This window comes from Notamacropus eugenii, chromosome 3, assembly GCF_028372415.1.
Source record: "Notamacropus eugenii isolate mMacEug1 chromosome 3, mMacEug1.pri_v2, whole genome shotgun sequence".
Classification (NCBI taxonomy): domain Eukaryota; kingdom Metazoa; phylum Chordata; class Mammalia; order Diprotodontia; family Macropodidae; genus Notamacropus; species Notamacropus eugenii.
In genome coordinates this window covers 73,157,234-73,169,303 of record NC_092874.1, presented here as the reverse complement: position 1 = coordinate 73,169,303, position 12,070 = coordinate 73,157,234, and the positions used below count along the sequence as shown (strand labels likewise).

Sequence of the window (12,070 nt, the reverse complement as noted above, 5' to 3'; positions counted from 1 at the left end):
GTGTGATAAAAGATAGTCTCCCATTGAAAGTAAAACCCATCCTTTCCCAGTGAAGAGAAATTCTTGTATTATATAACTTTAAAATGACTTGTACGTGACACTGATATTGAAATAGAAGTCAGTCTGCCCCAAATAATAGATAATTCATTTTAGGAGAGCTTATATAACTTTTTACTGTTTTGACTATTTCAAGAACCTCCAGGAAAAAAAAAAGATGGAGCTTGAAAACCTCAGTCATTCTTCATTGCCAAGGCATTGCATAAAATGGAAATATTTCCAATATTCATGGCCAATAGCGGGAGTTCTCAACCCTTATTCACATCATAAACCCCTTTAGCAATCTGGTAAAAATCTATGGAGCTCTTCTCAGAGTAATATATTTGTAAAAAAAATTATCTAGTTCTGAGAGGGGAAGGTTGAAGTCCCCCACTATTATAGTTTTGCTATCTATTTCCACCTGTAATTCATTTAGCTTCTCCTTTATGATTTTGGATGCTATAGCATTTGATGCTTGTAGTTTTGGTATTGATATTATTTCATTATCTTCATTATTTCATTATGTCTTTTATCATAATGTAGTTTCCTTGTTTATCTCTTTTAATTAAATCTATTTGAGCTTTAACTTCATCTGAGATTGTGATTACTACCCTTGGTTTGTTTTTTTGTTTTTTGTTTTTTGCTTAAGCTTAAACATAATAAATTCTACTCCAGTCCTTTATTTTTACTCTGTGTGTACCATTTTTAAATGTGTTTCTTGTAAACAACATATCATCAGATTCTGTTTTTGAATCCATTCTGCTATCTGTTTCCATTTTTTGGATGAGTTCATTCCATTTACATTCAAAATTATATTTATTAGTTGTACATTCTCCTTCATCCTATTCTTTCTCAGTGTTGATCCTTCTCTCCCTCTCTTTTTACCTTATCCTTTCTCAGAGGTCAATTTACTTCTAACTACAGCTACCCTAATCCCTAGCCCTTTAAAGAATCCCTTCATTACCCTCTCCTTTTACCCTCCCATTCCTTACTCTCCTCACCTTTCTAAGAGTACCTGCCTTATTTTATCCCCTTGCCCTGTTATTTTCTAATTACCCCAGAATTCTTTCTCTTTTGCTCACTGTTTTTTGTTTTGTTTTTGGTGTCTTTTTTAGCAGTTTATTTCTTGGCTATTAAATTTGTATTAAGAGTTGGGCTGTAGTGCCAAGGTATGGGGGATAATATCTCAGGCTTCAGGGTTTTTTGTGCTGTTGTTTTCTGAGCTCTATCTGGGGACCTGACCTCACATACTCCTTTCTGCCCCTAAGCCATGACCAGGGCCCCCAGCAATGCTTTCACCACAAAAGCTCTTACTCCCTGAAGTCCCTCCCATGACTGCTTCAGCTCACCCCTCTGCCCTGAAATCAAAACCAGGGACTCTGTTCTCCTCTGAGTAACCACAGCCAGCAGGGCCCAGCCCCCTGTCACTACACTCCCCTGTGAGCTCACCTCTCCTCACCCACAGCCTCAGCTTGGCATTTATCAGTGCACCTATGTCCAGATTCCAGAACCAGAAGAGGGCTCTGCAATCTTCCTCTGATCAGCCCTCTGACCCTGGACACCGTCCATGGGGCATAAGTTCCTGAAGTTGAGGCTATGGTCCAACACAGATGCCCCCAGGATTTGTTGTTTATTGACTCAGTGGTATCTGCCCCAAGGCATCTGAACTTCAGTGAGGCCAGACCACCATCCTAGGACTTCTGACCTCTCCTAAGTCCTTCCAAGTTGTCTTAGGCTGATCAATTGCTTTACCCCAACTTTTAATTATTTCTGTCGTTCTAATGCTCACTTTGAGACATTATTTTAAATTATTTGTGGGGGAATTGGGGAAAGTTGGGTAATTTCCTGCCTTCTGCCATCTTCCCAGAATCCTCTTGGAGAATAATATTTTTAAGTGCACAAAACAGATAAGATTGAAAAGGAAACCAATTATGTGGAACATAGTTATCAAAATATTTTTACTAACAAGGTCATGGGCCGCAAGTTAAGGTCTCCTGGCCTGTAGGGGCTGAAGGGGTTAACTGAAGCTCTGTGAATTGGACTGTTATGCTGTCATAGCTAGAGATCAAGATTCAGAAGGAAGTCCTTTCCTCAGGAAAATGGCATTCTAGTTTTTCCTCAATGGTAAATGTATTGTAATATTCTATAAATCGTGACTGGTTTTGATATTTAATTAAGGTTTTGTGCCCTTTCAAAAATACTTACCAGAAATCTGGATTTCATTTCTTTAAAGTTTCTGCAAAGGATTGAATGTGGAAATAAATGGAAAGCATTTAAAATAAAAAATCAGATTTATTACTTAAGAAAAAAAAAAAACAAAACCCTGAATTTCTCCCTTATTTGTAGGAGCCCACTGACTGGTTTGGTCTAAGATTAAGACAACCAGGTGGAGCACTGAACCTGGAGTCATGAAGACCTGAGTTCAAATCCTAATTCAGCCAATGACTAGCCCTGAACAAATCTCCTAACTTATCTCTGCTTCAGTTTCCTCAACTATAAAATGGGGATAATAATAGCACCTACCTCCCAAGGTAGTTGTAAGGATGAAACAAGATAAAATTTCTAAAATCCTGTAAACCTTAAAGTGTTCCTAAGTGAAAGGTACAAATATTTCAATTTGTAAATTTATTCAAATCAAAATTTGTGATATTTAATTGCAGTACTTTTTGAACATTAGAATTGAAAGAAACCTTAGAAATCATCCTCTTTCCTCATTTATAGGTGAAGAGGCAAATGATTCATCCAAAGTCACATAACCAGTTAGTGGCAAAGCTATTTCTAGGACTTGTGTCTCCTAACTCAGTCTAATGTCCTTTTTACAGGACCATGAAGACAGAGGAACAAATTAAACTTCCACATGAAATAGTCACTTTAAAAAAAAAATAGAAGTATGGGGTGGTGGAAAGAAAAGTGAGAGACTTGAGTTTGATTGATTGAGAGATTGAGAGATTCAGGTTTTAATTCAGTCTCTGATACTTAACTAGCTGTGTGACTGTGGGCAAGTCTTTGGTTTTTTGGGATCTTGAATTTTCTCTTCCATGGGATGAGAATAATACCAGCTCTGATGCCTACCTAGACTTTGATTTTGAGGATCAACCGAGATAAAGTATGTACAGTGCTTTGCAAGCCTTGAAGCCCAACATAAATGTCAACTCTTATTATTAATGATCAGACTCTTGGAGTAAAGTCACCACCTGGTTACTAGTGCCATGCGTCAATGAATGGATCACCAAGTGTAATCCATAGAAATCTTAGGACTGATGCAGAACTTGGGTGTGAGATGTGTCAATGGGAGGAAAGGACTCACTAGGTAGGCGGTTCTTGCTCTCTGATGCCATGGTTGATCATTTACATAAGATGTAAGGGAGAAAGATAGAGGAAATGGGAAGGTAGTTCTGACAGCTTTGCTTTCTCTTTATCCCTTGCCTCACTCCTAAGTACAAATCTACACTCCTGTTCATCACCCTTTCCAAATCCTTGCTATTGCTTCATCCAGCCCCTTACTTTTGAAGGGAAGCAAAATGCTGCCTAGTGATTGAGAATGAAATGGGGTCAGATAAAGCCTCTGTTTCATTCCAGCCAAACCAATATCCGATGTATGACCTAGGGCAGCCACTGAACCACTCTCTTTTAGTTTTCTCATTTGTAAAATGAATTATAATAAAGTGATGTCTGAAATGTACTTTGAGACACTCAGAAAATGTAATTATATTTGTAAGGCATTCATAATATATTTATAAGGCATTCAGTTTCCTTCTCCCTTAAGAAATAATGTATTCCTGTTTGTAGAACTGACCAGAGGCTTCCCTTGTCCCTGGCCAGAATCACCTGCCTTGCCCAGCTTCTGTCCCCTTGAGACATACAGAAATGTGAGAAGGGGAATGGTTTTAAGATATAATTCTGAGGACCTGTAAGTTTTTATTTTTTCAAAGTAGTTTGATCTAGGGAGGGGTATGTTAGTTATTTTTCTGTTCTCTGGTCTGTGAGCAGCCACAAGCACTCTTTTCTGCCCTCTAACTGTGCCTCGGGTCCTTGCTCCCTTAGGGCCACAAGCTCTGATGTGCTAGTAGTGCTCCTTTTACTCTGGGACTGTGACTTAGGCAACATGGGTACAAGTATGGGTAATGCAACAGGGACCCTTGTAATCTCCTTCTGACCAGTTGTCAGACTGCCTTACCATCTGTGAGCTGAGAGCTCCAGAAACTGCCACTGTCAGCCTGCCATGGCTAATTCAGTCACCCACAAGGCCTGTTGCTAGTTTTCTGTGGTGGGGTTTGTGTGGTCCCACCTCTCCCCCCCCCCCATCACCTTGAATCCAGTCTGTATTTACCTTTATACATGTTGTCTCCCAGAACATAAGTTTGTGGGTGGCAGGAACTGCTTCACTTTGCCTTTGTATTTTCAGTGTCTAGCACAGAACCTAGCACACAGTAGGTGCTTAATCAATGCTTCAGGTCAACTGACTGAAAATTAAAAGAAATTAAAAGAAAATTAATGAATGCATTCTGATTATCACTTAGTAAACTGTATGTATGACTTCAGTTAAGTTTCTTAACATCTGTGCTTCATCTGTAAAATGAGAGAATTGGGCTAGGTGAATAATAATAATAAAAAAATAACCTGTATATATTCTTAGTATATGCCAGGCACTGTGCTAAGTACTTTTCAATGATTCTCTCTCTTTTCTAGCTTGAAATCTATGATCTTATGAATGCAAAGGAATGTTTAAGGTGTTAGGAGGTAACTGGGTGACCTAGTTACCCTGTCCTCATGGAGCTAACAGTGTAAATAGATCTATAATCCCTCATTACATATGACTACACCCCTGCCTCAGAGAATATGGTTCATTCAGTTCATAGCCTTATGGATTACTATGTATTGACCATAATATGCTGAAATAGCCTTTGCCTTCTTTCTGCCATAGGTTGACCTGGGCCTCCTGCGCTTTGTCTCCGCCATCGGGACACAGGGAGCCATATCAAAAGAAACCAAGAAAGAATACTATGTCAAGACTTACCGAGTAGATATTAGTTCCAACGGTGAAGATTGGATCACCATAAAAGAAGGAAACAAACCAACCGTAAGCTTGGTTTCCATCCCTTTCACCAATTTGGTTTTTGTTTTATTTTGTTTTGTTTTAATTGAGCAGTCAATTTGCATTTCTTTTTTTCTTAGACCTGATTTATTCTGTTAATTGATTTGAAATGAAAAGTACAGTTAGAAACTTAAGCTGCACCAACATGTCTCACTTTCCTAGTTTCAGAAACAAAATGGAAATTGTTTAGTCTTCCAAGAAAAGTCAATACTAGCTAGATTAAGTATCACACTTGAGTCACTTTAAATATTCCACTGAGGGAGGCATGGATTGTATATGAGATAAATAATGTTTTCTTGGAACCTTGAGAAGCACATTTAGGGTATTATTTTCCATTTCCCTTCATTCCTTTTTTGATTTCTCCCTCCTTCCTCTATAACTAAATAACTTTTAAGAAAATTTTTGATCTAGCCAGTGCATCTTGCAAGCCAATTTATAGTTTTTGACTGCTTCTCATGAGAACTAAGAGAAATGAGGGTCATTCATCCAGTCCATGCTGAACTTGCATACTGTCCCTTTAGGGCTCCCAACCATGGAGGCAGGCTCTCTGTAGGTCTCTCGGGCTCTCTGCACTAATTCATTTGGACTTGGGAAATGTTCCGGGGTAAACAACTTACTTGAAATTATGCTTGCCTTGATTTACTAATCCAAAGATTTCTGGGAACTCATACTTATCGATTGCCAAGAATTAAGAGCTTGTCCTTGGGGGCAGAATAAATCAACAGGAGAAGAGAAATATAGAAATTCAAACCTAGGTATTGTGAAATAATGAATATGTAAGGAGTCAGTATAATAATAACAGCTAAAATAATAGCTAGAATTTGTACAATTCTTTAAGATTTACTAAGTACTTTACATGTTGTCTGATCATCATAACAATCCTGTGGTATAAAAGCTATTACTATACCTCTCTATAGATGAAGAAACCAAGGTTCAGAGAAATTAAGTGACTTGCCTTGAGTTGCATGGCTGTTGTTTAGGGAAGGATGTGAGCTCAGGTCTTCCTGATTCCAAATCGAGCACTCTACTACTCCATCTATCTGCCCAAAATGGCTGCCTTGATTCTGTTTCTCTTTCAAACTCCAACAGACTGAACAATCTTTATATTTGGAAAGGGAGAGAAGAGAAGGTTTCTCAGTGTGTGGCAGGAGAAAAGCTTTTTTTTTTTTAATGCCCCTTCTGAAGTATCATCACAAAATTATTCTTGGAGGGATGTTATACAAACAGCAGCATGGCATATAGTTCTTATGCAACCACTTTCTTTGTGGGGCATACATCTTTTCAGACCAAGAGTATACACAACTCTTTCTTTCTATGTAACCAGGGGAAAGGAGAGAAAAGAAGCAATTTCTCTCCAGGCACAGTGAGTGGGTATAAAGAATCAACTTGGTCAGCAAAGGAAGAAAACAGTTTAGAACCTCCTGATTTAATGGCATGCCCTTGGTTTAGAAAGCCGTTTTTATAAGTTGCAACACAAAACAAAACAATGGAGCTAATAAGGAAGATACACAATTAAAAAAACAAAAACCAGAGAAGGTGGGGAGAACCATACCTATGGAACTAGGCTCAGGCTTTGTCTTTAAAAAAACAATTCTATCCATAAATGTTGTGCCATTTGTCTCAAGATGTCTTTTTTTTTTTTTAATTATCTTTCTCTTAACTTGTATTTGTAATTCCAGAGCTTAGTATGGTACCTGGCACATAGTATATACTTTTAAAATTCTCATTTTCTTCCTTCCTTCCTTCCTTCCTTCCTTCCTTCCTTCCTTCCTTCCTTCCTTCCTTCCTTCCTTCCTTCCTTCCTTCCTTCCTTCCTTTCCTCCCATTCCTCACTGAGTGTCTTCCTACCCCAAAATAAAATAGAGTTGGCTTTCTGAGTATATGTTATTTGGTTCTCACATGGTACTAGGTCTTTTGGGGGGTGGGGTTGCCCAACTACAGGATTTCAAAGGTACAAGAGACAGCAGAATAGCGATATTGATGAAGCATGCTGCTGAGACACATCAAGTTCGAACTTATTCCATATGGGCCTCTTTTTCCTTTTCAACACCTCTGATAAAATCAAAAAATCAGCACCTCTCTTGCCTGCCCTCCTTCTTTTCCTCACTTAGCCTCAGATAGAGCTGGGTATGGTAGATTGCCATAACCAAGTTTTGGTTGTTTCTTTTTAAAGAACCCAAAGTTTCCTGAAATCAATTGAAGGGACAGATTGACCCTTATCATCAACTGTCTCATATACTGATTTGTGTCTGGTACAATGGAAAGACAACTGGATTTGGAGTTAGAAAATCTGGGTTCAAATACTGACCTTTGTGACCTAGGACAAGTGACTTAGCCCCTCTAGGGTTCTGTTTCCTTATCTCTAAAATGAAAAGGTTGGATCTGATAGCCTCTGAGATCCATCCCAGTCCCTAAGTTGATGCTCCAATGATCACTTAGAGCAAATAGTTTGCCCTGGTACATGCAGAGATTATGACTAATGCTCCTTTCAGATCTTTTAAGCCATGACTATCCATAACTCCTTGTCACACAAAATGGCTCACTCATAGATAACTTCTCAGTTATGTCTTAGAAGTAGGATAGAATCTGAAAGGCTCTCATGGGCTGTAATAAATTTTTATATTAAATTGTCTCCTGAGAAGGATCTGGATAACATACTTCTTAAACTTTTGACTATCTTCGATTGATGTAGCTCCCCCTGAAACCAAGAGACTAGGGAGGGAAATGAACCTGATGCCCTTAGACCTAGGAAGGAAGAGAAACCACAGTATACTTGCACTGTATGGGAAGGGCTGAGGTGTGGCCCCTATCCCTACACTGGGTGATAATGCTGCTACTCAGGAACACAACTACAGCTACACAACATAACAGAGGGAACTGAGGCATAGGGCTAGGCACACAGTAGACATAATATAATATATTCCTACATCATAATTTCTTCCATCATTCCCCAATTTGAGGACACCCATTTTCCTTCTAGTCCTTTTCTACTTCAAAAAAATGCTGCTATAAATACTTTTGTGCCACTGAGACAAAGGATATGTACAGTTTAATGACTTTTAAAAAATATAACTGCTTTCCAGAATAATTAAACTAATACACAGCTCCAACAACTGTGCATTAGTGTATTTGCATTCACACACACCCCCCACCCAAATATTTTTTTCAATATGTTCCTCTTTGGTGGAGGTGAGATAAAAATTCAGAGTTGCTTTAATTTGCCTTTCTTTTATTAACAGTGATTTGGAGTTGTTGTTTTTTCCCCTATATTTACTGATAGCTGGCATTTCTTCTTTTGAAAATGGCTTGTTTGTATTTTTTGAACCACTGACCTCTTGGGAATGATTTTTGTTTCTATATATCTGTATCAATTTCCTATTTATTTTAAAAATCAGAGCTTTATCAGAAATAGTTTCTATGAAAATTTTCCCAATTAGCTTCTTTTCTTCTCATTCCAGTTGTATTGACTGTGTTTATTCAAAAACTTTTCAATTTTTCTGTAAGCAGATTTGTGTATTGTATTTTCCTCTTTAGTTAAAACCTAGCCATAGTTTCTCAAGATGCCTCTTTTCATTCTCTTCTAATTGTTTTGCGATGTGACCTTTAATATTTAGATTGTACATCTATTTGGAGCTTCTTGTAATATATGGCATGAGATGTTGGTCCTAGGACTTCACATTTCTCACTCTCTCCAATACATTATGTTGCCAGTTTGTCTTAGCGCAATAAACGAGGCTAGCAGTGACACTAAATTCTAAGCAGTGTGATGCCTTTACCTATGATCAGTGGACAGAAGGGAAACTTCCTTTCTTTGCATCTCTGGGAAAATAAAATAGTATGAATTCCCATTGAGGATTCCTATAACATTCTGCAGGCACTTATGGTAAAATTAATAGTTTCACCGTTTATAAATAATATCGTATATCCTCTACCCAAAAGTTATTTTTGCAACAATGCTTGTCTTTCTCTAGTTACAGCTTCCTCCAGATCCATAGAAAGGCAAATAGATGATTAGCATAATATACTATGTTAGACATGGGTTATTTCTGAGGTTTGCAGAAAACACATGGCAAGTTATTGAAGCTGCCTCACTCTTTATTGAAAAAATGCTAGGACTGTAAATGATTTTCTGAAAAATCTTTAAAAAATAAAAAAGACATAATATGCTTAAAGAGTCCTTCTCTTTCTTTACATAGATCTTCCAGGGGAACACCAACCCCACAGATGTTGTATATGGGGTTTTCCCTAAGCCTTTTATAACACGTTTTGTCCGAATCAAGCCAGTAACTTGGGAAACTGGTATATCAATGAGATTTGAGGTTTATGGCTGCAAGATAACAGGTAAGCTCAAGTATTGGTAATGTGGTTTTCCATTTGGGGAATTTGGATTTGGGGGAGAAAGTAGGTCTATGTTTATTTTATATTTATGTCAAGTACAGTTGTTGAATGTTAATTTATAGATATCTTGTATTTATTTAAATTGTTTCTTCTGAAGATCAGATTATGTTAACTCTTCCACTACGACCTGTGTGACTTTGGTCTAGACCACGAGTGGGGAACCTGCTCCCTCTAGGTCACATGTGGCCTTCTAGGTCCTTGGGTGCAACATTTGGTTTTACAAAACAAATCTTTTTATTAAGGGGATTTGTTCCGTGAAGCTTGGATTCAGTCAAAGGGCCACACTTGAGAACTTAGAAGGCCACATGAGGCCTCAAGGCCACAGGTTCCCTATCCTTGGTCTAGACAATTAAATTCTCTGGGCCTCAGTTTCTTCACTTGAAAAATTAGGGAATTACACTAGATCTTTCAAGGCCCTTCCAACTCTAAATACTATTACTGTATGGTTTGGGCTTTGCAAAGTTTGTTATGTCAGAGATTTTTAGAAAATGTATAATACTGCATAGTTAATTTCCTAAAAGAAATCAACAAATTAATATATCCCCATCTAATGAATAGTGAATATTTTTTTTCAATTTACTTCAACAAACATGTTTGAGGTGGGGGTGGAGGAAAAGAAAGGATTAAGTATTTATATAGTACCTATTCTGCGCCATGCACTTTGCTAAGGACTTTACAAATATTTGATCCTTACAACAATAATGATAGGTAGGTGTTTTTGTTACCCCCATTTTACAGATAAGGAAACTAAGGCAAAAAGACATTAAGTGACTTGTCCACAGTCACACAACTAGTAAGTATCTGAGGCCACCTCAAACATCACAGATTTGAATTCAGGTCTTCCTGCCTCCAGGCCCTCCAGTGTTCTAACCATTGTGACACCTAGCTGTCTCTGTACCTTCTATGTGTAAGCCACTGAGTTAGGTGATGAGGAAGGCAGAAAAAGTCACTTATCTCAAAGAACCTATGCTCTATTGAGGGAAAATAAAACAGAAAAATGCCACATAATTTGAGAAAGAGATGGTGTTAGGAACTGAAAGGACAAAGGAAAAAAAAATTGAAGTAGGAGGAGACACCTTACTTAAGCTTTGAGAGAAGCCAGGCATTCTGAGAGGTAGATGGGAGGTGGGAGTACATTCCAGGTGGGGCCACAGCCTGCATAGTGGTATGGAGGTGAGAGATGAGATGTAATATATCACAGACCAGAGACTAACAGACCAGAGTACTATGACGTATGTTTAGAAGGGTAGATGAGAGCCAGACTGTACAGGACCTTAACTGACAGGCTAGAGAAGTTATATTTGATGCTGGGGGCAGCAGAAAGCCAAAGGAGATTTTTGAGTAGGAAAGTGATATGATCAAACATGTGTTTTAATAATGTTAATTTTACAACTGTTTAACTGATGAACTAGAGAGGGAAGAGATTAGAATCAGGAAAACTAGTGAAAAATAATATTACAACATTCCAAGTAAGAGGTGATGAGGGACTGGAGTGTTTAGTAGCAGCCATGTTAGTAGAGAAAATAAGAAAGATGTGGGACATGCTGACAGAGAAGGATGTGAGACAAAACTTAGCAACTTATTGGTTACAAGCTGGGAAAGGGAAAAATGGTAAAGGGGAGGATTAGAGAGTCAGAATTAATTCTGAAATAACTAGCATCTGTATAGTGCTTTAAGGTTTGCAAAGTGTCTTACAAATATTGTCTCATGTGATCCTCACAACAACCCTGGGAGGTAGGTGCTATTTTTATCCCCATTTTACAGATGAAGAAACAGAGGTAAAGAGATGCGAAATGACAGTCCAGAGTCTTTCAGCTAATAAGTGTCAGAGAACAGATCTGATCTCAGGTCTTCTTGACTCCATGATATTTGATGCTTCAAACCAGATCGATTGTTGGGATAGTACCATCAACAGGAATAGATATGGATTTAGAGGAGAAGATAATTAAGTACTGTTTGGGACATACTGAGTTTGAGAGGTTACATAAAGATGTCCACTAGGCAGCTAGCTGACACTCAGGAGAAAGATTAGGGTAGTACATGAACATACACACACACACATGCAAATTTAGGCATCATTTGTAGGAAGATGAATTGCTGAGATCATCAATAGATTCGAGAGAAAGAGAGAGCAAAAGAAGGCTCAAGGCAGAACTTAGGGAACTTTCTTGATCAGGGGATAGAAGATCGTTGATGGCCCAGCAAAAGAGAATGAGTAAGAGTGGTTGACAGGATAAGAAGAGATATGGAGCAGTGTCACAGAAATCAAGGAAAGGGTGGTTTTAAACAGTGTCAAAAGTATAGAAAGGTTAAGGGGATTAAGGAAAAAACAAAAAATATTGTACTTATCAGTTAAGATAAGGAGGAGAGGCCAGTGGACCTAATCATCTCCTAATCTCTGATTGACAACGCTGACCTAAACAAGAGAATGACAGTGTCCAGAAGCCATATTGCATACAGTTGAGAAATGAGTGGGAGATGGAGCCATGGAGGCCATGAGTCAAGGTAACTGGCTCCTCCTAGAGAGTCTGAGGAAATAGC

At 38.2% G+C, this 12,070-nt stretch overlaps 1 protein-coding gene and 1 long non-coding RNA gene across 12 annotated transcripts in view; one reads left to right on the top strand and one right to left on the bottom strand.

Annotated features, from left to right (window-relative positions):
- The window catches only part of NRP1 (neuropilin 1), a 176,529-nt gene that overhangs the window by 115,471 nt on the left and 48,988 nt on the right, over positions 1-12,070 (top strand). For all 10 annotated transcript variants that reach the window (XM_072651966.1, XM_072651967.1, XM_072651974.1 and 7 more), the window contains exons 8-9: positions 4,961-5,116; positions 9,328-9,472. In XM_072651966.1, the coding sequence (XP_072508067.1) occupies positions 4,961-5,116; positions 9,328-9,472 (301 nt within the window). The remainder of the gene's footprint in view (positions 1-4,960; positions 5,117-9,327; positions 9,473-12,070) is intronic.
- The window catches only part of LOC140532887 (uncharacterized), a 37,593-nt gene that overhangs the window by 5,399 nt on the left and 20,124 nt on the right, over positions 1-12,070 (bottom strand). For both annotated transcript variants that reach the window (XR_011976721.1, XR_011976722.1), the window contains exons 2-5: positions 6,087-6,230; positions 5,749-5,882; positions 4,367-4,495; positions 2,242-2,272 (exon numbers count right to left, since the gene is read on the bottom strand). This is a non-coding gene — a long non-coding RNA (uncharacterized lncRNA). The remainder of the gene's footprint in view (positions 1-2,241; positions 2,273-4,366; positions 4,496-5,748; positions 5,883-6,086; positions 6,231-12,070) is intronic.